The sequence below is a fragment of the Mustela putorius genome, unplaced genomic scaffold (genome assembly GCF_011764305.1).
Source record: "Mustela putorius furo isolate JIRA1106 unplaced genomic scaffold, ASM1176430v1.1 tig00000450_pilon_pilon_pilon, whole genome shotgun sequence".
NCBI lineage: Eukaryota > Metazoa > Chordata > Mammalia > Carnivora > Mustelidae > Mustela > Mustela putorius.
In genome coordinates, this window is record NW_025421385.1 from 14,067,804 (window position 1) to 14,092,772 (window position 24,969).

General features: G+C 36.5%; 1 protein-coding gene across 16 annotated transcripts in view; it reads left to right on the top strand.

Moving 5' to 3' along the window:
* SYNE1 (spectrin repeat containing nuclear envelope protein 1) overlaps positions 1-24,969 on the top strand; it is a 464,420-nt gene that overhangs the window by 103,013 nt on the left and 336,438 nt on the right. For 13 of the 16 annotated variants that reach the window (XM_013056743.2, XM_013056751.2, XM_013056755.2 and 10 more), the window contains exons 4-8: positions 3,202-3,297; positions 6,913-6,996; positions 12,968-12,988; positions 13,463-13,555; positions 20,101-20,279. In XM_013056743.2, coding sequence (XP_012912197.1) covers positions 3,202-3,297; positions 6,913-6,996; positions 12,968-12,988; positions 13,463-13,555; positions 20,101-20,279 — 473 coding nt within the window. The remainder of the gene's footprint in view (positions 1-3,201; positions 3,298-6,912; positions 6,997-12,967; positions 12,989-13,462; positions 13,556-20,100; positions 20,280-24,969) is intronic. The other 3 variants (XM_013056748.2, XM_013056753.2, XM_045080172.1) reach the window with 2 other exon arrangements.

Here is a 24,969-nt window from a genome sequence, read left to right on the forward strand (position 1 = left end):
TTTGTGCAGGAAGACACTGGTGGAAAAATTTCCAGAAGCAACTCGTATTTCCTATAAAAAGAGAAATTCTGCATCATGATCTTATTTCTGTGTATCTCTAAGATTCCCAAAGATATTTGCAAATAAGCATCACATATCTCTGTTGAGTGTGATTCACTCACCATTTACACGATTATTGCCAACTAGTGCCAAGCACTGTGCCTGGTATTAGGTATATAATGATATATCCAACTTCTTTATCTTCAAGAAACTGCCCCATGATCTGAATTCCTAGAGACACAGATTTGTAAATAACCAATTGTAATGCAACATGATCATTCTAATCTGAACAATATATTTAGGGAAAAAGAGGGATTTAATTCTAGTTGGAAAACTGAAAAATATTACATATGATGAGCTGAGTCATGAAAATTGAGCAGGAACTTACGAAGCAGAGAAAGAGGGAAGTGAGGGGATTTTAGGTCTGTTCTTGAAATAAAAACTATCTTCCCTTCTTTATCATGCAGACTGGAAACTTCAATCATTCCTCCAACAAATACTTGATGAGTTCTTACTGAGAATAAGATACTCAAAAACAAGATATTCTGTGTTGAGTTGCAGTCTGATTGCCTGGAAACGAGAGCTTTTTCTTTACCCATTATATATGTACCACATTTTAAGAGCCATTAATATGCACATAGGGGCTACAAAAAATTTTTTTTAATTGCATTTATTCATTTATTCAGTGAGTCATTCCACCAATATTATATATTGAGGGCCTGTCATTTACCTGGACAGAAGGATTCAAGAGTTATGTGTATCCACATAGCATTCTGTGGAGAACAGAGGAATCAGGATTGATCTTGGTGATGGCCACAGTCAGAAAGAAAGGAGAGTGAACAAGGCAGACTCATCAAAGAGGTTTGGGGAAGAATAGATGAGGGAGAGGTTGGTCCCAGCAGTCAACACAGAGAGGCTGATGAGCTGAGTTGCTCAGTGGTCACTACTGATCCACTGGTTGTGTCCATAAGCCTGTGCAGAAGCAACTGGTGGCGGGGGAAGGTAGACTGTGGGGCAGCCGTTGATTCAACAGGAGATACGTGAGTGGCAGAAGAGGTTCACAAGAAAATGGTCTTCCAAGTGGCAGAGACGAGTTTGTGTTTAAAGGCAGAATGGGAGCTGCCTGGGTGGCTCAGTCCGTTGAGCATCTAACTCTTGGTTTTGGTTCAGGTCATGATCTCAGGGTGGTGAGAGCAAGCCCCAGGCTCCGTGTGGAGTCAGCTTGGGACTCTCCCTCTCCTTCTGCCCCTCCCCTTACTCCCTACACACTCACTCTCTCTCTCTCTCTCTCTCATGCACAATCTCAAATAAATAAGTAAATCTTAAAAACAAAAGTAAACAAAGGCAGAATGAATGAATGGATGTGACTTGGTTTTTTTGTTTCAAATTTCTTGGAATTTTTATCATTTCAAGAAAATTCCCTGCTCTGTTTCATTTTCTTTATATATTTTCAGGTTAACACAGTATAAGAAAAACTTCATTTGCATTTGTTCACTGAATATATCACATATTTATTAACTTTTCCCTCATTGTTATGCTGCATTTATATTACTAGGATACAAATGGACATTCTGCATGATAAACAGGCTGCATTTTTAATGATTACATATAACCAATACAATAATTTTGATTCTTATCACACTGAATAGTTTTCATTGTAGCTCAGTAATAATTTTATTTACATGCTTAGAATATAAAGTCATTATTACATTTTTGCTATATTAATAATAAGCAGTGTGAATAGTGGAATATAAAAGAGAATGCCTGAAAAATGAAAACTGTTATTTTTGAACATGTATTTCACAGCATGAGAACAAAATGTATTCAGCTGTTCATTTTATAAAGAGAGAAAATGCGTTTAAAATTAGAATTGTGCCATTCAGAGACCGTAATTCATGTGGTTATAGGAGAAATATAAATGCTTTCTATCAGTGGGTAGAGAAAAAAAGTCTCATTTCAATAAAACATTTGGTGATTAAATATCTCTACATAGAACTTTTCCTGTCTTTTTTCTTTTTTAGAAAGAAAGACAATTGGATAAAGTCAGAAATATAACATTAGGCTTTTAACGTGTTTCAGTGAGAACCAGAAAACTGTAGAGCTTGAGCCCAGGTAATGAATGGAAAAGCTCTCATTCTGTGAGAAATCTCAGTCCTCCACTGAACAATAGCATTGTTACTTCTTTCCTTCCTCCCTCCTTCCCTCTCTCTCTTTCTTTCTTTCTTTTAAGAGAAAGCAAGCACAAGCAGGGAGAGCAGCCAGCAAAGAAGTAGAACCCATGTGGGACTCAATCCCAGAACCCTGGGATCATGACCTGAGCCAAAGGCAGACACTTAACCCTCTGAGCCACCCAGGTGCCCCACTTCCCTTTCTTCTGAGCCAAGAGAGACCTTAATTCAAGGTTTGACAAAGCCTAGTACATAGGTATTTTAGTGATCTTTATTAAAAAACAAAACAAAACAAAACAAAAAACCCTCCATGAATGGAGAATGGGCTTTGACTTATTTTTCCAGTAGTGGTGATGGATTTGTACTGATCAGTCTGTAATCTTGCACTTGTGATCCTCTGGGTTCAGTTCCACGTTCTGAAGGCAGCCGAACTGGATTTGTCGGGCTGTGGAACAGGACATGACCAGCTAACCCACAGGAGATTCAAACTGCAGCCCTAGTTGTGCTAGCAATGCTCCCACAGCTGGCCACTGAGCTAAGGAGGTTGCTGTGGTGAGAACGGGCTCTGGGAAGCCGTGGTAACGTACTCGCCCGCAGTGAGGTTGGGAGGTTGATAGTTTATCTGGGGCACCTCCTCTTCTGTGTTTAGGCCCTGCATTAATGTCTCTCTTATCTTTTATGTTGATAGTGACTTATTTTCCTTCTCTTACCCCATAACATCTCTTTGACCCTTGCAAAAATTCCTTTATAGAAAGAAGCTGGTGTGTATACGAAAACCCAAGCATTAAGTATCCTGAGGTTTTTGAGTACATTTCTCTTCAAAGGGTTGTTTTTCTGCTATAATTGGTAATTGCCAATCAGATCCAAAATAATTTATGTATTTAGAAATTGTTCCTACAGATTTCACAAAAATGAGTGGCAAAAGTATGACAGAGAGAGAGAGAAGCATTTTTTGCATTTATTCTTTTTTTTGTTTGTTTTTTTAATCTTACAGCGGAAACCCCCACTGGCGGTAGATGATCTTTTTGAAGACATGAAAGATGGTGTAAAGCTGCTTGCTCTTCTGGAGGTTCTCTCTGGGCAGAAACTGGTAAGGACTTTTCCTGTGACCACACTTGTCAAATTGTCCCCCTTTGGAATTTGGGGGTGTGGAATTGGGAGTGGAAAGGGTGCTGTCCCTGTAAGACAAAGTTCTCTTCTTGTAGTTGGTAATACCCTGGAAACACTAGCCTATCAGCCACTTCTGGGAGCTGAGAATACATTCCTTTTTGCATTCCGACACACCTTTAGTGGATCTGAAATATTCTATGTCATAGGAGCTCCCTGAGAATGCAGAGTAAAAGAATTTCATCACTAATCTGTCATGTTCGTCTTCTGGCTCTTTGTGGCATCCAGGACGATGACTTGCAGATTAACACTACCTCAGCTCATAGTGTTTGCTTTCCATTTGGGAAGAATTGTTGGTGCATAACTGTGCAGTATTTATGTAGCTGTTTGTTGAAAATTAAGTTGGAAATCAGCATGACATTCTCCATACACTTGTGGACATCCTCCATCGTCAATCATGTGTCACAGGAACAGCTTTTTTTAGGTGCGGTGGAACCAGCAGAGTGAAAAAAAGCACGTTGACAGTGAACTACAGAATGTCTTTTTCTACATTACTTAATAATAAAGTACAGACAGCCCCCAACCTACAGTGGTTCAGCGTCATGACTTTTTGACTTCGTGGTGGTGTGAAAGCAGGACACATTCAGTAAAAACCATACTTAAAATTTTGAATTTGGATCTTTTCTTGGGCTAGTGACACACGGGATGGTCCTCTCGTGATGCTGAGCAGTGGTGAGGGCCAGTGAGCCACTGATCGTGAGGGTAAAGAGCCAATACACTTGCAACCATTCTGTACCCACACAGACATTCCTGTTTTTCACTTTCAGTTCAGTATTGAGTAAATTACATGAAATATTAAACACTCCATTATAAGGTATGTTATATGAGATGATTTTGCCCAAATGCAGGTGAATGTAAGTGGTCTGGAGCATGTTTCAGGTGAGCTAGGTGAAGCTGTGATGTCCAGTAGGTTAGAGATATTAAATGTATTTTTGGTTTGCAATATGTCCAACATAAAATAAGCTTATTGGGATATAATCCCGATGTAAGTTGAGGAAGATCTGTATTTCATATTTCTGGCTTATCTTTTATTATTTCAGAGTAGTAGAGAGGTAAGAAGTTTGCAAAGATGAACTACTTATAAATGTTGTCTGTCATAATTACAAAAAGGTACCTAGGAAATAATCTTCAAAATATTGTCTAACATGTTAGACACAGAGTCCAAAATTGGGAGTACTCATCTTTTCTTTATCTACTGCTTCTTGGCAACAGCTACCCCATCATTATTACTTGGGTAATTGAGTTTTTTAAGTGTTTTTGCCTAAACATCAATTTCCAGTTAATTTTGTGCAGAGTCCTCAGAATAGCTTTTGTAAAAGAGTTTGTTGGAAAATTACAAACTGATGCTAACTTTGTGTAAATCATTTATCTACTAGGATGCACATTGTGGTGGATGCTTTCAGCTCCCCTGTGACATCTCAGCTTGCCTCCCTCTTCAGTGAGTGCGATTTCAGACGGTGGAGGGCATTGCCCACACACTGTAGTAGCACCTTGCCTCAGGTCCTCTTAACAGGTCTCCAGGATTCCATTCTCTTGGCTTTTTATCAAAGGCACAAGTTGCTTAAGGCAGCCCTGAACTATGGAAGCATTAGTAATCCCTAAGGGCCCTCAACCAGTGGAGATGGGAGTCCATGAATAAATGCTCAGCCTTCAATTTGTAGGAGGGACAATTCTGTGACATATTTTATAGAGTGCTTGGATCCCCAGCAGGACTGAGGCCCAGTCGCTCGCAGTGGGAATCCTCAAAAGCACTTTCCTTCTTCCCTGTCTGACTCTCCATACCTCTCCTCACTCTCACTACCTATAGTCACCTCCCCAATAAACTACATGCACCCAAGACCTTGTCTCACACTCTGCTTTGGGGGAATCAAACCAAACCCGTATGAAAAGCTAATCTGCAATATACAAGTATACGCATGAGCTAAATAAACTGGATTAGCATCCAGATGTGGGAGTCATTGAACTGAAATATGTACAGCCTTGGTTTCCAGATATAATTGGCCATCTTTATATATCTTCCTGAATTAAGCTCTTTACTAGAAGGTTAAAGGAACCTTTGTTATAATTCAGTTGGTTATTAAAGAGATATAACCTTCCTCATTAGTAAATTTTGCCAGTGTACTTGACCAACAAAGTACAGAAATCTTGATGGGCATTTAATTGCCTGTCTAGATGATTCTAGAAAAAGTAAATATTTTTACATAAGAGTCTTACTTCTGTTTAAGTGCCATACTCATTCAGACATAGAATTATAAGACCTTGAAGCTAGAAGAAATTTCGAAAAGAATCTCAGCGTTCTTACTTAGTGGGTAAGAAAACGGAGACATGCAATGGCAACTTCCAGTTTAACCTTTCTTATTTATTCATGGGAGTCCTTCAAGATTCTGAATTACATGAAATGAGATTACTCTGAAATTATAAATAAACCTTGGAAATGTTTTTTTTTAAATTTTATGCACGTCATTATGGTCCAGGACCACATTAACATGAGAAATATCGTTTGAAGGAATGTGTATCCTTGGCATCTTTTTAGAGCTTTCAAAGGGAGAATGTGGTTACGACCATTTCTCTCAGGAGCATTAATACTATTCAGGAATTCTATAATATCTCAAAAATAGAACTCTATTAAGAACACTATGCTTAACATCAGGGTTCACGTAGCCTGGGACTCTGACTCTGACCACTATTATCTGGGAAATGGAGCCAAATGGGTTAGTGTCCTTGAACTGCCAGCATCTCTTGAGAAATCTCTATTATTTTATTTAAAGTCTTAGGGTATTTTTAATTTTTTAATTAAAAATTAATTAGATTTCTACATTCTTAGATTTCTCTACGTTCTTTGATTATTATTTGTGGAACATTTACTCTTTAAATGGATCAGGGATTATATATCTTTAATTGCCCATAAATATAGGAACACCAAATTTAATTTGCACTTAGGAATTTTTTTTTAAAGAATATGATGGATTGTCATTGAAAAATTAGAATAAGAGTAGCAATAGGAAAGAGTTAAGGACTTCAGAGAAACTTACTTCTTACCCATTTGGTTAACCTTCTCCTTAAAAAACTCCTTAACACTTTGCAGAAACCTAACAATCCACTTGAGAGTGCACAATAAAAGAAACAAAACACCAGTTCAAAAAGATACATGCAACCCCATGCTTGTTGCAGCTTGATTTAAAATAACCGCATGCACGTATGTACCAAGAGCACTTTTCATATACGTGTTTCCTCACATATAGGAGGGACAGTCTCAGTAGGCAACATGGGAATTTTGCAAATTTCTGCTCTTGGCATACAGAAACCTGACAGGCAGTTATATCAACAGATGAGCTGAGAATGAGTCTTTGTTGAGTAAATTAGTGTACCTTCCAGCTACTGTGGCGATGATGCTCCTTTGTGTTTCTACTAAACTTTATAGAAATTGATGTTGTTCTCGAATATTCTTCAAGTCTGTTTTTAATCCATTTAAATTCATCTTATAATTATATTTTTAGTGTGTGCATTTTTTTTTATTCCTATTCCTTCCTGTTTATAGCCTTGTGAACAGGGACGCCGTATGAAGCGAATCCATGCTGTGGCCAATATTGGCACGGCACTCAAGTTCCTTGAAGGAAGGAAGGTAAGAGACTAAACAAAACACCTTTTTAAAGAAGAAGGTGTGGGCATACTGATGTTTTTCAAGTTGGCTGTGCAGTAAAAACACTGCATGTAAATTATACAGTGAGACATTCCATATAATTGTAAAATAATCCTAGATTTACAGAAAAGTGGCAAAAAAGGCAGAGATTTCCTGTCTATACTTTGAGTAGCTTCCTATAATGTGAGGAACTTACATACCTAGTACGTGTTTGTGTGTTTGTGTGTGTACGCACTCATATATTCATATATATACTTGTGCTATATACATAGCACAATTATTAAATAAGGAATTTAAAATTGGTGTGATACCATTCATTAAAGCATAGACATTAGTCTAATTTCATCCATTTTTCCATTAATGTATTACTTCTCTCCAGGATCCAATCCAGTACCACACCTTGCCTCTAATTGTTGTGGCTCCTTGGTCTCTTCCACTCTATGACTTTGTCTTTCCTTGTCCTCCACGACCTTGAGAATAGCTGCCGGTCAGTTGTTTTTGCAGAATGTCTCTCAATTTGGTTTTGTTTGATGTTTCCTCAAGATTCGATTGAGATTATTTATACATTTGTGGAAAGAATTCCAAGGAAGTGATCTTGTATTCTTCTCAGGGCATCATGTTAGCAGATCTAGGATTGCTAAGTCTTGTTGCTGGTGATGTTAACCTCAATCACTTGGCAAGGTTTTCAGCAGTGTTTTTTTTTTTATGATAAAGTTACTATTTTTTCCTTTAAAATTGAGAAATAACTTAGGGGAGATAACTGATATTAGGCTGATATTCTGCTTCTCGGCAAACTTTGCTTACTGATTTTAGCATTGATTGCCTTCAGTAATTATTTCTGTGGTGTTTGCCTACTGGTGATTTTGTGTTTCCCTCAGTCCTTTCACATGTATTAATTGAAATTGTTCTCTGAGTACAGATTGTCCTTCGCCACCCCACCCCCCGCCATTTGTTTACTTATTCAGCTATTTATTTTGGCATGGACTTATTCTATAATTATAATCCAATTATTATTATTACCCATTAATAATAATAATACTCAAATTGTTCTAGCTTTGGCCATTGAGATTTCTTTCAGGCTGGCTCCTATACTCTTTTAATATGGCCCCATCCATTTTTTTTTTTAAAGAATTTATTTATTTATCTGACAGATTACAGGTAGGCAGAGAGGCAGGCAGAGAGAGAGGAAAGGAAGCAGGCTCCCTGCCGAGCAGAGAGCTTGATCCCAGGACCCTGGGATCACGACCCAAGCTGAAGACAGAGACCTTAACCCACTGAGCCACCCAGGTGCCCCAACCCCATCCTTTTTCAGGCATTTCCTCTTTTATATTTTTCAGCTTTTCCACATTTATATTTTTCCTGCTCCAGTTTGGGAATCTACCACTTCCCTAAGCAAGCTTTGTCCTTTTTATTAGTGAGCGACATTTGGGTGCTAGGTGTGCTCATTGCTACTGAAGTTTCATTGCCCCCAGGCCCTCTCAACAGACAGATCTAGAAAATATGAATGTTTATTATTCCAGGTATATGCATATATGTTTCTCTGTCTCCCCCTGCCTCCCTTCTGTGTGTGTGTGTGTGTAAACCATGAGTTTAAACTGATGCTTCTGGTTACAGTCCAATACCGCAAGGTTCGTTAATGGTCTTCCATGCTTACTTGTTTTGGTTTTCTCTGACAATGAGATACCTGGGTCTCATCTCTAATGCATTCACCCATTTTTTAATCTGAGTATAGACATAAAATTATTTAAGACTTGCTCGCCACACCCCTGTAAGAAACAGATATACTCACTGGAAAACAGTGTGTATGTATAGGCCTTTTGGTCTTTAGTATTACACCATTCGGTCAAAAAGACTATTCCAGATTTACTTGTTACTTTTGTTCTTTTTTACTCCCTTCAGTGTGATTATGTTCGTCTTTTGTAATAGAGTTAGGTAACCAAGGTATATTCAGTTTTGAGTAATGCCTTTTTTCACACACACACATTCTAGTTGGTATTGATGATTATTATTGTTTTTATTTTGGGGAAACATTATTATGGTTCCAAGAGTAAACGTCATGCTTCAAGGAGGCAACGCCTTGTTATCCTTTCTATTCCATTCCCTTCTTTCTCCCTTTCATTCCCTATCTCATCTCAGGGAACCAATCTCTAGCTTCTAATTTATTCTGCCAACATTTTTTTTTTTGCATAAATTAGCAGATGTATTTCCATACACGCTCCTTTTTTTTTTTTTTTTTTTTTTTTTACATGAAGGATAACATCCTATAATACATTCTTGCACTTTGCTTTTCTCATTTAATAGTACATCCTGGAAATCTTTCAGATCGGTTCATGGAGATCCTCCTCATTCTTTTTCAAAGCTGCATTCATTATCTGGATGTGCCAGAGTTCATTCAACCACTCTCTTATGAGTGGGCATTTATGGTGTTTCTAGTATTTTTCAAACACAGTGATGCAATGAATGGCTGTCCACCCATACTTTCACACTTCACCCATACTTCACACTATTAGAAGGGTATTTTCTGGGTGAGTTCCTAAAAGTGTGATTGCAGGGTCAAAAGTGTGTATGTGATCTGTTAGGTATTGCCATGTTTCCTTGCAAACCAGTTGCACCAACTGGTTTATATTTAGCCTTTTCCCAACTTGTGGGAATTCAGTGTCTGTGGCTGTACCAAAACCACCTTTACAAATGGATCTCTAGATACCCCTAGGAAATAGAATGATTCAACTATTTCCTTCAAAATCTATATATACTAAATTCATCTGTTTACTACCGAAATGCATATGTGAGTACTTTCCATACAACAGGAAATAGAAAATACAAAAATACTTGATTCTGTTCATAATTCATATGTTGATCAGCTGGTAGTACAATGAAATGATGTAAAGTCAAGTCAGCTGTGCAGACTCTGTGCCAAAGGGAGATTCTGAACGTTATGATGGTGTAGAAAAAATGATATTAGCTTCTTATAGAATATTGGACATTGTTTCCAGATCACTAATATCATTATTAATGGAGTGTTCCTCTTCTTCCAGATTCCTCCATGAGTTTTTCATAGAAAGCTGAAAAAGCTATGTCGAACAAGATATTTATAGTCTTCCAAGTCATTGGGTCTCCCATTTTTACCTCTATAACTATAGTGTCCTACTTTGTTCTGAGCTATCTATCCTTCATTGGCTAGAATATAAAAATAAAACTCCTCTTGCTAATGTTTTGGGGAAAATTTAAGGACTTAACCTATAAAGGCATTGTTTGCAAAAAAGACCAAAGAATCTTCTTTTCACAGAGGACTTGTTTTACACAAGATCATTTTCACAGAACAGCCCTAAGTAATAAAATTTGACTGTGGGGGAATGAGTTTTTTTGAGGCTCTTTAGCGCCCCCCCTTACTATTTTTTTTTTATTTTTATCATCTAAGAACTTATATCTCAAACATATTTTCAGGGATTTATTTTTGACCTTTGGAATTCATTTGCCCTCACTTAGATTTTTTACTTTAGGTAATAGAAAATCAATTTAGTCCTTGAATTCTGGCTTGATTTAAGGAATAAATCAGTAGGATTGGAACCTGATAGGAACCGTGTAAATGTGATTCTAATGAGTAAATCCAGTACCATTTCCACCAGTTTCTTTCTCCAGGAAGGTATCATGTAGGTCATTCCAAACAGTAACGCAAGGAGCCAACCACTGACCAGTTTTTCTAAAACTTCCCTTAGTGTAGACAAGCGACATAAATTTAGGTTCCTGTAAAGTCAGATAGGTAATCTTAAAGATGATGTGAGTTAGAGGCTAATTATGGAAACAGGAGAATTAAGCAAGTTTTGTGCCCTGTCCAGAAGATGGAAGCGAACATTCAGTTCCAGCTATAGTTGCCTCAGTGAAATGCAAGCACAGGGATCCCAGATTTTCCAATTAAACAAGAGAAGTCAGCAATCTGGATTTAAAGTAATTTATTAAATAATGCAGGTAGTTGGCTGCCTGTATCAATGGCTAGAATGACTTACTCTACACCTCATTGTAGAGAGCAACTAGTATAAAGTGGCAATGCATCCATGCGTTAAGCTTTCCAATTTCTAATTTCCAGCGAGGAATCTGAAATTTTAATTTAAATATTTTTTAAAATTTATTCCCAAATAATTGGAATATTTTTTGGAAGTATCTGTGGGCCTTGTATTAATCTGTTATGGCTACCATAGCATTACCACACACTGGACGGCTTCAATAACAGAAATTTATTTTTTCACAGTTCTGGAGGCTGGAGGTTTAAGATCAAGGTACCAGCAGAGTTGGTTTCTTTGTCTCTTCCTGCTTGCAGATAGGCACTTACTCACTGTGTCCTCTTGTGGCCTTTCCTCTGTGTGGGTGGGGAGAGAGAGAGAGAAAGAGCTCTGGTATCTCTTCTTTTCATAAGAACACCAGTTCTATTGGATTAGGGCCCACTCTTAGTACCTCATTTGACTTTAATTACCTCCTTAAAGGTCCTGTCTCTAAATATGGTCAAACTAGAGATTAGGGCCTCAACATGTGATTTTGGGGGAAATACACATCTGTCCATATGGGCCTCTAGCTTGCAAAATCAAATTTCCCCAGATTCCCTGGGCCATAAATACCAGTGGTCTGGTACAGGATTCTCGAATATTGACATGCATCAGAATAAAAAAAAAAAAAAACTAGAGATTTTGTTAAAGCAGATTCTTGAGCTGTACCCCCAAGGTCAGCAGGTCAAAGGTGACTTTGATCAATGTGATCCCATTCTCTTTCTGGTTCCTGGGAATTCTTCATTCTCTTTGAATGTCTCTATTGCCCATCACATACTCCTAAGCTATTAAGAATTTAATAGGATAAGTTCCATAAGCCCAATAAGAATAAATTCCATAATCCCATTATGGAACACACAGTTTTTAAGAGAAAAAATAATTATGAAAAGCATTTCTTCTTCAGAAGTTGAGCAAAATAGCTTCAGGTTCTAGCAAAAGTTCAATATGTTAACTTCATAGTGAGGTAAAAAATTCAACTCATCATTTTTAAAAAGAAAGATGTATAAGGAAAGATAAATAATCTGCTATTTATGGAAGGTATTAATCTTACGGTTATTAGCATGTATTATGTATCTATGTCCTGTGGATACTAAAATGGATGTGGAGAAAATTCTGGAGAAGCTGCAAACCAGAGTAATTGATTTTGGACATTGCAATAGGTTCTGTCATAAAAGGTTAAAAAAAAAATGATGTTCTTTGTTTTCCACAAACATGCATTATTTGTCTCATGTTGTGCTAGGTTTAAAAGAAATAGGCACATAAGCCTGTAATCTATGAATTTCTGAATTTTTTTTCCCCTGTCTCTAAACCTGATGAATGAATTTCATTCATAGGTATATTTCAGATTATTTACAGTGATTTTTGTGCTAATTTTTACTCTACTCATAAATTTAAACTGATTATTCCAGAGTAACATATTTGTGGGATGATTTTACACCTGATTCAACCATTTACAAACTTCTGAACTTTATTATTAATAACACAAGGTATTAAATCTTGTCTGAGAACTATTGAACTAGAAATCTAAGGATTTCTTTATTTTTTTTTTCCTACTTTGTTTAGGGATTATTGAAAGGATGGTGAGCAGTTGTTAATCATATTCTTTTGAGAATGGCTAAGATAGATGTCGATTTTGCTGGAACTTAGGAAATAACAGTTTTAATAGTTAGGAGGGTAATAATTAGAGACAACTGTAGACGGGTTAACATCTATCCGGAATGCTCAAAAGTCAGGAACTAAACCCTAATGGTCTCTTCTACTTTATTATTTCTTGCTTTCTTTTGTCTTTATAATGTATTCCCCAAATCTTGTTCTAAATTTATACCTACATTTTTATTCCCTTTGAACAAATAACTCTGATTTTGAAAAAATATTTATGTATGTATATCATCTTCTCCCTTTGTTTTTCATGTCAGTCCATGTACAGAGGATCACCGGTTAGTACAAATTTTAGAATTTTTAACTCCTGACTTTTATAGGTAAAAGAGAACATAAGTTTCATGCTATTTGGTAACAAACTTCAAAGTAAGTGCATTTTTTTAAACTACTCATCACAGTTTCTTTTAAGTTCCAGTCAACTTCTAAATGTAAAAAAATAACCTTTTTATTTTCCCTGTGTGGTGTTTTGTTGGTAATTTCCTGCATGATGTCATATTTTTTCAACTTAAAACAATTTTTTGAAATTCATTCTATGGATGTTTTTATTGTGTGCACCTAATGAATGCTCCTGAAATTTCCACTGAAACCATGTACTTGTTTGTTTTGATGGCTCACCCAACTTACCCTTGTGTATCACTATAGAGGCATGACCAAATTGTCCAACTGATGTCTAATAAAGTGCTAATAATTGCATAATTAGATGGCCTATAATCTTCTAGTACATTACTAGTACAGTTTTTCTTTTTAAACAGATTAAATTAGTCAACATTAACTCCACTGATATAGCTGACGGCCGACCATCAATAGTTCTCGGATTGATGTGGACCATTATTCTATATTTCCAGGTATTGTTCTATATAGCTCCCTTTTCAGTTGATGTAATGTCATGGATGGAGGTAGTAGTGGAAATTTTAGTAGTACTCTCATTTGCCCTACCTTTGGGGTTGATTCTCAAGTGAGCAGAAACTTGACTTTCCTATGTACATTGTTTTTTGTTAGCAGAAAAATTTCCTTTTCTTCCCTGCAAAGATGTTATATAGGGAACTCTGCCAGAGAACTGTGACATCGATACTTAATCTGAAAAGTGAGCAGGGCACAATGGAAATAAAATATTGTTGTAGAAAGAGTTGAGGAAATTTTTGTTGTTGTTGTCTAGAAGGGACCAGTTTTATGTTCCTATTAGAATTACGGGGAGCTTGAGCAAATTCTCTCCACTTTCTTTTCCTTCCTTTTCCCAACCAACTTATCTTACCAACTCCTTTTTTAGAATTTTTTAAAAAGTTTCATCTTTACAGTCATATCTAATCCTTCATTGTGTTTACCCTTATTTTTGTGTGTGTGTATATATATATTTTTCTTTCTTTAAAATTTTGGGAAGTAGTTTCTTCTAAGAGACCAAAATACACCCAGAATCAAGTGGGTGGCTCTGTTCTATTCACCAGTCTAGTATATATATTTTTTAACTTCTTTTTACCCCCTTTCTTCTCCCCACAATTTGGGGTCTTTTCTGATTTGGTTAATGCACATTTTTCTGGGGTCTTTGCCATCCTTTTAGTATGTTATTCTCTTGTTCATATATTCTTATAAATATAATGACAAGGGGTAAAAACACACCACACACACACACAAAAAAAAGAACAAGAGGCAGTACCAAAGGCTAGGGACCTAATCAATATGGATATTGGTTATATATCAAATCTAGAGTTCAGAATGATGATTCTCAAGGTGCTAGCTGGGCTCAAAAAAGGCATGGGAGATATTAGAGAAACACTGGAGAAATAAAAGCCCTTCTGGAGGAATAAAGGAACTAAAATTTAACTAAGCTGAAATCAATAAAGCTATTAATGAGGTGTAATAAATAACAGAGGCTCTTGCTGCTAGGATAAATGTGGCAGAAGAGAGAATTAATAATATAGAGGACCAAAGGACAGAGAATAAAGAAGCTGAGCAAAAGAGACACAAACAACTACTGGGCAATGAGGGGAGAATTCGAGAGATAAGTGATACCATAAGATGAAACAATATTAGAATAATTGGGATTCCAGAAGAAAAAGAAAGAGGGGAGTGGAAGGTATATTGGAGCAAATTATTGTAGAGAATTTCCCTAGTATGGCAAAGGGAACAAATATCAAAATCAAGGAGGTGCAGAGAATCCCCCTCAAAATCAATAAGAATAGGTCCACACCCCATCATCTAATAGTAAAACTTACAAGTCTTAGGAACAAAGAGAAAATCCTGAAAGCAGCCCAGGAAATGAAGTCTATAACATACAGTGGTAAAAATACTAGGTTGATGACAGATTTATTCACAGAGACCTGGCTGGCCAGAAAAAAACTGGCATGATATATTCAGAGCACTAAATGAGAAAGACATACAGCCAAGAATACTATATCCTGCTAGGCTATCATTGAAAATAGAAGGAGAGATAAAAAGCTTCCAGGACAAACAAAAACAAAAAAATTTTTAAAACACCAAACCAACCCTACAGAAAATATTGAAAGGGGTCCTCTAAGCAAAGAGAGAGCCTAAAAGTAGTAGACCAGAAAGGAACAGAGACAATACACAGTTAACAGTCACCTTACAGGCAATGCAATGGCACTAAATTCATATCTCTCAATAGTTACCCTGAGTGTAAATAGGCTAAATGCCCCAATCAAAAGACACAGTGTCTCAGAATGGATAAAAAACAAAACCCATCAATATGCTGTCTACTAGAAGCTCATTTTAGACCCAAAGGCACCTCTGGATTTAAAGTGAAGGGGTGGAAAACAATTTACCATGTTAATGGACATCAAAAGAAAGCTGGGGTGTCAATCCTTATATCAGATCAATTAGATTTTAAGCCAAAGACTATAATAAGAGATGAGGAAGGACACTATATCATACTCAAAGGGTCTGTCCAACAAGAAGAACTAACAATTTTAAATATCTATGTCCCTAACATGGGAGAAGCAAACTATATAAACCAATTAATAACAACATCAAAGAAACAAATCAACCATAATACAATAATAGTAGGGGACTTTAACACCCCTCACTGAAATGGACAGATTATCCAAGAAAAGATTAACAAGGAAATCAAGGCCTTAAGTGACACATTGGACCCGATGTACATCACAGATATATTCAGAACATTCCATCCCAAAGCAACAAAATACACATTCTTCTCTATTGCACATGGAACATCCTCCAGAATAGATCACATCTGGGTCACAAATCAGGTCTCAACCAGTACCAAAAAATTGGTATCATTCCCTGCATATTTTCAGACCACAACGCTCTGAAGTTAGAACTCAATCACAAGAGGAAATTTGGAAAGAACCCAAATACATGGAAACTAAACAGCATCCTTCTAAACAATGAATGGGTCAACCTGGAAATTAAAGAAAAATTGAAAAAAAATCATGGAAACAAATGATAATGGAAACACAATGGTTCTAAATCTGGGGGACACAGCAAAGGCAATCCTGAGAAGAAAATATATAGTGATACAAGCCTTTCTCAAGAAACAAGAAGGGTCTCAAATATACAGCCCAACTCTACACCTAAAGGAGCTGGAGAAAGAACAGCAAAAAGAGCCTAAGCCCAGCAGGAGAGGAGAAATAATAAAGATCAGAGCAGAAATCAATGAAATTGAAACCAAAAAATGAGTAGAACAAATCAATGAAACTAGGAGCTAGTTCTTTGAAAGAATTAATAAAATTGATAATCCCCTGGCCAGACTTATCAAAAAGAAAAGAGAAAGGACCCATATAAATAAAATTATGAATGAAAAAGGAGAGACCACAACCAATACCAAACAAATACAAACAATTATAAGAACATATTATAAGTAACTATACACCAGCAAATTTGACAATCTGAAAGAAATGGATGAATTCCTAGAGATGTATAAACTACCAAAACTGAACCAGGAAGAAATAGAAAACCTGAACAGACCCATAATCAGTAAGGAGATTGAAGCAGTCATCAGAAATCTCCCAACAAATAAGAGCCCAAGGCCAGACGGCTTCCCGGGGGCATTCTACCAAACATTTAAAGAAGAATCAATACCTATTCTCCTGAAACTGTTCCAAAAAATAGAAATGGAAGGAAAACTTCCAAACTCATTTTATGAGACCAGCTTTACCTTGATCCCAAAACCAAAGACCCCATCAAAAAAGAGAATTACAGACCAATATCTTTGATGAACACAGATGAGAAAATTCTCACCAAAATACTAGCCAACAGGATCCAACAGTACATTAAAAGGATTATTCACCACAACCAAGTGGGATTTATTCCTGGGCTGCAGGGTTGGCTCAACATCCACAAATCAATCAATGTGATACAATACATTAATAAAAGAAAGAACAAGAACCATATGATACTCTCAACAGTTGCTGAAAAAGCATTTCACAAAGTACAGCATCCTTTCTTAATCAAAACTCTTCCTAGTGTTGGGATGGAGGGTACATACCTCAATATCATCAAAACCATCTATGAAAAACCCACAGAGAATATAATTCTCAATGGAGAAAAACCGAGAGCTTTTCCACTAAGGTCAGGAACACAGCAGGGGTGTCCGTTATCACCACTATTATTCAACATAGTACTAGAAGTCTTAGCCTCAGCAATCAGACAGCATAAAGAAATTAAAGGCATCCAAATCGGCAAAGAAAAAGTCAAACTATCACTCTTTGCAGATGATATGATATGTTATGTGGAAAACCCAAAAGACTCCACTCCAAATCTGCCAGAACTTGTACCGGAATTCAGTAAAGTGTCAGGATATAAAATCAATGCATAGAAATCAGTTGCATTTCTGTACACCAACAGCAAGACAGAAGAAAGAGAAATTAAGGAATCAGTTCCATTTACAATTGCACCTAAAACCATAAGATAACTAGGAATAAACCTAACCAAAGAGGCAAAGATTCTGTACTCAGAAAACTATAAAGTACGCGTGAAAGAAATTGAGAAAGACACACAGAAATGGAAAAATGTTTCATGCTCATGGATTGGAAGAACAAATATTGTGAAAATATCTATGCTACCTAAAGCCATCTACACGTTTAATGCAATCCCTATCAAAATCCCATCCATTTTTTTTTCAAAGAAATGGAACAAATAATTCTAAAATTTATATGGAAGCAGAAAAGACCTTGAATAGCCAGAGGAATGTTGAAAAAGAAAGCCAAAGTTGATGGCATCACAATTCCAGACTTCAAGTTCTATTACAAAGCTGTCATCATCAAGACAGTATGGTTCTAGCACAAGAACAGATGCATAGATCAATGGAACAGAATAGAGAGCCCAGAAATAGACCTATGGTCAACTAATCTTCCACAAAGCAGGAAAGAATGCCCAATGGAAAAAAAGACAGTCTCTTCAACAAATGGTGTTGGGAAAATTGGACAGCCACATGCAGAAAAAGGAAATTGGACCATTTCCTTATACCACACACGAAAATAGACTCAAAATGGATGAAGGACCTCAATGTGCGAAAGGAATCCATCAAAATCCTTGAGGAGAACACAGACAGCAACCTCTTCGACCTCAGCTGCAGCAACTTCTTCCTAGAAACATCGCCAAAGGCAAGGGAAGCAAGGGCCAAAATGAACTATTGGGACTTCATCAAGATCAAAAGCTTTTGCATAGCAAAGGAAACAGTCAACAAAACCAAAAGACAACTGACCGAATGGGAGTAGATATTTGCAAATGACATATCAGATTAAGGGCTAGTATCCAAAATATATAAAGAACTTATCAAACTGAACACCCAAGGAACAAATAACCCAATCAAGAAATAGGCAGAGGACATGAACAAACATTTCTGCAAAGAAGACATCCAGATGGCCAACAGACACATGAAAAAGTGCTCCATACAACTCAGCCTCAGGGTAATACAAATCAAAATCACAATGAGATACCACCTCGCACCAGTCAGAATGGCTAAAATTAACAAGTCAGGAAAGGACCGATGCTGGCGAGGATACGAAAGGGGAACCCTCATACATTGTTGGTGGGAATGCAATCTGGTGCAGCTACTCTGGGAAACAGCATGGAGGTTCCTTAAAAAGTTGAAAATAGAGCTAGTCTATGACCCAGCAATTGCACTACTGGGTATTTACCCTAAAGATACAAACGTAGTGATCTCAAGAGGCACGTGCACCCAAGTGTTTATAGCAGCAGTGTCCACAGCTGCCAAACTATGGGAAGAACCTAGATGTCCATCAACAGATGAATGGATAAAAAGAGGTGGTACAGATATACAATGGAATACTATGCAGCCATCAAAAGAATGAAATCTTGCCATTTGCAACAACATGGATGGAACTAGAGAGTATTATGCTGAGCGAAATAAGTCAGTCAGAGAAAGGTAATTATCATATGATTTCCCAGATATGAAGAATTTAAAAGGCAACGTGGGGAATTTTGGGGGTAGGGAAGGAAAAAATGAGACAAGATGGGATCGGGAGGGAGACAAACCGTAAGAGACTCTTAATCTCACAAAACAAACTAAGGGTTGCTGGGTGAGGGCAGTAGGGAGAGGGTGGTTGGGTTTTGGACATTGTGGAAGGTTTGTGCTATGGTGAGTGCTGTGAAGTGTGTAGACCTGGCGATTCATAGACCTGTACCTCTGGGGCTAATAATACATTATATGCTTATAAAAAATAAAAAAAATTAAAAAGAATTAAGGGGAGAAATGAACTTGCCATTCCATCTAGAATAATTGTTCTAGTCATTTGGTTGTTTATTTATTTATTTATTTGAGGATTTTATATATTTATTTGAGAGAGAGGACAAATAGGGGTAAAGGGCAGAGAGAGAGGGAGAAGCAGACTCCCCACTGTGCAGGGAGCCTGACACCTGGTTGGATCCTAGGACCCTAAGGCAGAGAGTTAGGTTTTTATTATTGTAGTTGTTGTTGTTGTTTTTAAGACTTTATTTTTTAGAGTAATTTTAGTTCACAGCAAAACTAAACAAAAAGTCCAAAGATTTCCCATATACCCTATGTCGGCTCCTCCCACGACCAACTCCTCCACTGGAGTGATACATTTGTTACAAGTAATGAACCTCTATTGAGACACCATTATCATTCAGAGTCAGTAGTTTTCATTAAGGTTCCCTTTTGGTGTTGTATGCTCTGTAAGTTTGGATAACCATTATGTTTTATTTTATTCATTCATTCATGTGTTTAATAAGTGTTTATTGCTGTGTACAAGGTAGTTTTAGATGCAGTGGGAAGTTGGAAGAAGAGTACAATGTCAATCACGTCCTTAAGAACTTACTTTGTCAATGGTGTTAAGGGTGTGAATTTAAATTACTTTTAGTTGGAACAGTGACATCCAAGGAAAGAAGAACAAGATAATTCTTGTGTTTTTGTCACCTGTTAACTCACGAACAGATTGAGGAGTTGACCAGCAACCTGCCACAGCTGCAGTCTTTGTCTGGAAGCACATCCTCTGTGGACAGCACGGTTAGTGCTGAGACCGCCAGCCCCCCAAGTAAACGGAAAGTGGCCACCAAGATCCAAGGAAATGCCAAGAGGGCTCTATTAAAGTGGGTTCAGTACACAGTAGCCAAGTAAGTACCAAGAATTTGTTTAAATCTGAAACCTTGAATAATTTGAGTTACCAATTTATTACTGAGTGCACCTGCCAATGTTGCAAAATTTGAACAGACATTTGAATGAACAGCGTTGCTTCAGCTGTTCTGTTCTTTCCTTGAATTAAAATATAAACAGAAATCATCACTAATACTCTTAGAAAATGCTGTAATCGACCTACTTCCTTCATTATTCATTGATTGGGCCCAATTAAGTTTTTTTAAACACACACTTGGATTGGTAATCTGAGGAGAAATTATGTTTAGGTCGTTGTTTGGACTTCCTGCTTTTATTAAATAATATTTACACAAAAGATTTGAGGTTTTAATGTGATTATCTCTTCATAATACTATTGAGTTCTATTTAATAATAATGTGAACTAAGGCGCACTTCTGAAATAATTCTATTTGTTTTTGTTTCCCAAAACTTTCTAGAAATTTTATTTTAAAATTCTTTTTCCTTGGGTCTCCTCTTTTATTGGGAATATAGATTCCTTTGTCAACTTCAGTTTTATATATTGTGGATTTGATTTGGGGCATATTAAATTTATGTGTGTGTACATTCATGTGATAATCTAGATAGAAAATTACTACTCTCAGTGAGTATCTTTTCATAGCAATTTCAATAGCATTTTCAGTTGAGCATACCATTGTTTTGTGGTCAGATGTGGTCAGTGATAAGATCTCTTCACAAAGAAGTTGTGCTTTTGTGTGACTTCCAGGATGACATGTCAAGTTAACTCACTTTCTGTTTTGCTTTTGCATGCCTAAAGCTAATCTGAATTCCCTACTTCTGGAACATAGTTTTAAACAAGTACTTATCATTATAAAATATTGAAGCACTAAATGTAGGGAGTTCTATTTTTAAAGTGTTTGAAGAGCAAAAATAAAGAGAGAAAAACTAAACATAGAGAAGTTGTAATTAGTGTTACTATTTTACATCATTTTGTTTAACTTTTAAAGTGTGTTGGTGGTTTTCTAATTTGGGATATATTTTTATGATTCAACTTGTATTCAGAAATATTTCTGAAAGCAAAGCTTTGTGCCTTTTTAGAATCTGTAGTGGAAATGAAATGTTAAAAGCCTGACCACATTGCTGGTACACTGCATTCCATCCACAGTGGCAAGTACTAATCTCTTTTGCAGCTTAATTGGGCAGAAAGAAGAAATGTGCTAGGTAGGAAGAGACAGGTGACCATATGCTGCAACATTTGTCATCATGTTATTCAATACAATTTTGTAATAATATCAATGGATACTCTCTTTCCCATTGCACCACAAAGCATAAATTGGTTTCCACTTAATATTATAGTAGCTTAAAATAAACTCAAATTTAATGCTGTTGGAGTTTTTTGCATTGGGTTTGTTTTACATATGGTGTGTTAGCTTTCAAAGATGTGCGGGGCTCTAATGGTAACTAAAAGTCATTCCTGCAACTTGTATATTTGTAACATCAGGGGAAGTTGTATTTTGCTTATCTGTATAAATGTCCAGATTTATGGATCTAAAGCTTTTCCATCATCAGCTTATGAGTGAGATCCATTTATTTTATAGCTGCATCAAGTGAGGAGATTTGGGGAGCTGACTCTCTAAAATAAAAATTCTGTGATGAGCATGTGATTCCATTATACCTGCCAAATTGTTGATAATTTTTCTAAAACCTGTTTTTTTAAAAAAATACTATCCCACTGTGTACTCTTCAAGCAACTTTTTACCTGATACGGATAATAGTTTTCAGAATCCGTACTCATTTCAGTTTATGACTTTTTTTTTAAATTTTTTATTTTTTATAAACATATATTTTTATCTCCAGGGGTACAGGTCTGTGAATCGCCAGGTTTACACACTTCACAGCACTCACCAAAGCACATACCCTCCCCAATGTCCATAACCCCACCCCCCTTCTCCTAACCCCCCTCCCCCCAGCAACCCTCAGTTTGTTTTGTTAGATTAAGAGTCACTTATGGTTTGTCTCCCTCCCAATCCCATCTTGTTTCATTGATTCTTCTCCTACCCTCTTAACCCCCATGTTGCATCACCACTTCCTCATACCAGGGAGCTCATATGATAGTTGTCTTTCTCTGCTTGACTTATTTCGCCAAGCTTGCCATTTGCGACAACATGGATGGAACTAGAGCGTATCATGACATGTTTTTAAAATTATAATCTGTGAGAATCTGTGGTCTGAATATTCATCAGCCTCACAATCCTGACCATGACAAGAAAGGACAAAAACATCCAGTAAACTCCAAACATGTTGTCAGAATGTATTCACTGTTTTCATGTAAAATTTCAAATTATGTGAGAAATAAATAAGACCTGTCTCAATAATGCGACATAATAAAGCTTTCTCTGTTTTTTTAAACCAGTTTTCTATCCTATCACTATTACTCTCAGACATGAAAGCAGTAAATTGTAGCATATCTGATATTTGCTTACTTTATTTTGAGATGTCTAGGAAGAATAATTGTATTTTAAGACAAAAATTAATAAGATAACAAGACAAATGAAAACATGTATATCCAGGTCCATTCAAAATAACTTGAAGTAAATATGTATTAGAGATCACATCTGCCTGTAAACCTGGTATACTTCATCACTTCTTTAAGTGATGTGTCCAAGTTTCTTTAAGTTATTATATTGTGGGGCGCCTGGGTGGCTCAGTGGGTTAAGCCGCTGCCTTCGGCTCAGGTCATGAGCTCAGGGTCCTGGGATCGAGTTCCGCATCGGACTCTCTGCTCAGCGGGGAGCCTGTTTCCTCCTCTCTCTCTGCCTGCCTCTCTGCCTACTTGTGATCTCTCTCTGTCAAATAAATAAATAAAATCTTTAAAAATAAATAAATAAATAAAAATAAAACCCCTTTAAAAAAAAAAGTTATTGTATTGTTTTTTTAAGTGACATATCCAAGTTTTCCTAGATTTTGTATCTCAGATTCTCAAATGAGGGGTTTGGACTAAAACTAAAACTTTTAAGGAATATCATCTATTGCTTTGATATAATATGAAACACAATAGGTGTGTATGTGTGTGTCTGTGTATGTTCAACAAATATAGAAAAAGATGTAACGAAACTTGAAAAATTATTCCAACATAGTAAAATTTGGGAAATATTTTATATATTTATTGTTGAAATTATTTGAAACAATAAACAAGTTGGGGAAAATCAGAAAATATCTAATACATGATGAATATTTGCTAGCTAATTGTTTGGCTGTTTACACACGCCTTATTGCATTAAAATTATTGCAATAATTTGAGATATCTGTGAAGATGAAAACATTTTCAAATGAGGAAACATGAGCAAAAGGAAAATGTAAGTGGAAAAATAAGATGAAGCCGGGGTAAATGTATGAAGCGAAGAGTTGACTGGAGCATGCTGAACTGTCCCATCTGGGTGGGTTTTGCCTGTGTGTCAGACACCGGCTGAAAATATTACTTGCAACTACCAGAGACAGAAACTCTCAAAGAACTAAGAGCAGGTAGAGGATTACTTTGTAATTACTGGCATTTTACAAAATTGTTTTGAAAATATGTATTTATGAAGGCAGTGATGAGATCCAGTGATGCTATTTTCAGCACAAGCCGTTTAATCCAAGCTGAACGTACATTGTTAGGAGAGGATTTAAATTGACTCTTAAGTTTGCAGAGATAAAATTTAAGGGCACTTACCAACTTTGTATATTAGTCAACGTATCAGACAAATATACCTTACGGTCCCTGGGAATCTTGAGAATATAGTAAAAAAGAGAGTTTGGTGATATTAAGTCTGCTTCATTTACAAAGAATGATAATGGGACTATTTTTTTAAAAGATTTTATTTATTTATTTGATAGAGATAGAGAGGGATCACAAGTAGGCAAGAGGCAGGCAAAGAGAGAGAGGGAAGCAGGCTCTCCGCTATGCAGAGAGCCTGATGTGGGGCTTGGTCCCAGGACCTGAGACCATGACCTGAGCCAAAGGCAGAGGCTTAACCCACTGAGCCACCCAGGTGCCCCCTATTTTTTTTTTTTTAAAGGAAACTACGAAGATATTCATCCATTGAATGTCAGCTAATTCATCACCTTCAAAGGCTCTATACTTAACCACGAGATGCTGTTCAAAGACATTTTTGTAATCTCCTTTTTGGAGCTGCCTTTATATTTAGTTGATAAGTTACATGGGAAAAAAATAATTGTGAGCTTGTATCACTTTTATTTTCAACAACAAAGTATTACTATTACTATAGTAATACTATACTATTACTATTTGAATGAATTCTTAATTATAATAACTGGCTTTGAATTAATCACATCCACCACAAAAGTGCAGAGATTTGCCACCAAGGCACTTCCAAAATGCCTCTCAAGGCAATTCCAAAAACAGAGTTTAAAAAACAATTTGATCAGGAGGGTAAATGGAAACTTGTCTGAACTTACATGACGTGACATGTGGGTTCCGTGTGACTGCTTTAGAGATATGATCACATGCATTTGCACTTGTTCATTCTAAAGCATTTGATAAAATTCATCCATATAATCTTAGTAGTTAATACCTGTGCATGTAGAACACATTTTTTTTTTATCATTGTCATTAGAAATGTGCTAGACACTTCTTCAGAAATATACGGTGATGAATTACTATCAGTTTTGATGTTTTTAGAATTTCTTTTTTTATTTTTCCAGATATGTTTT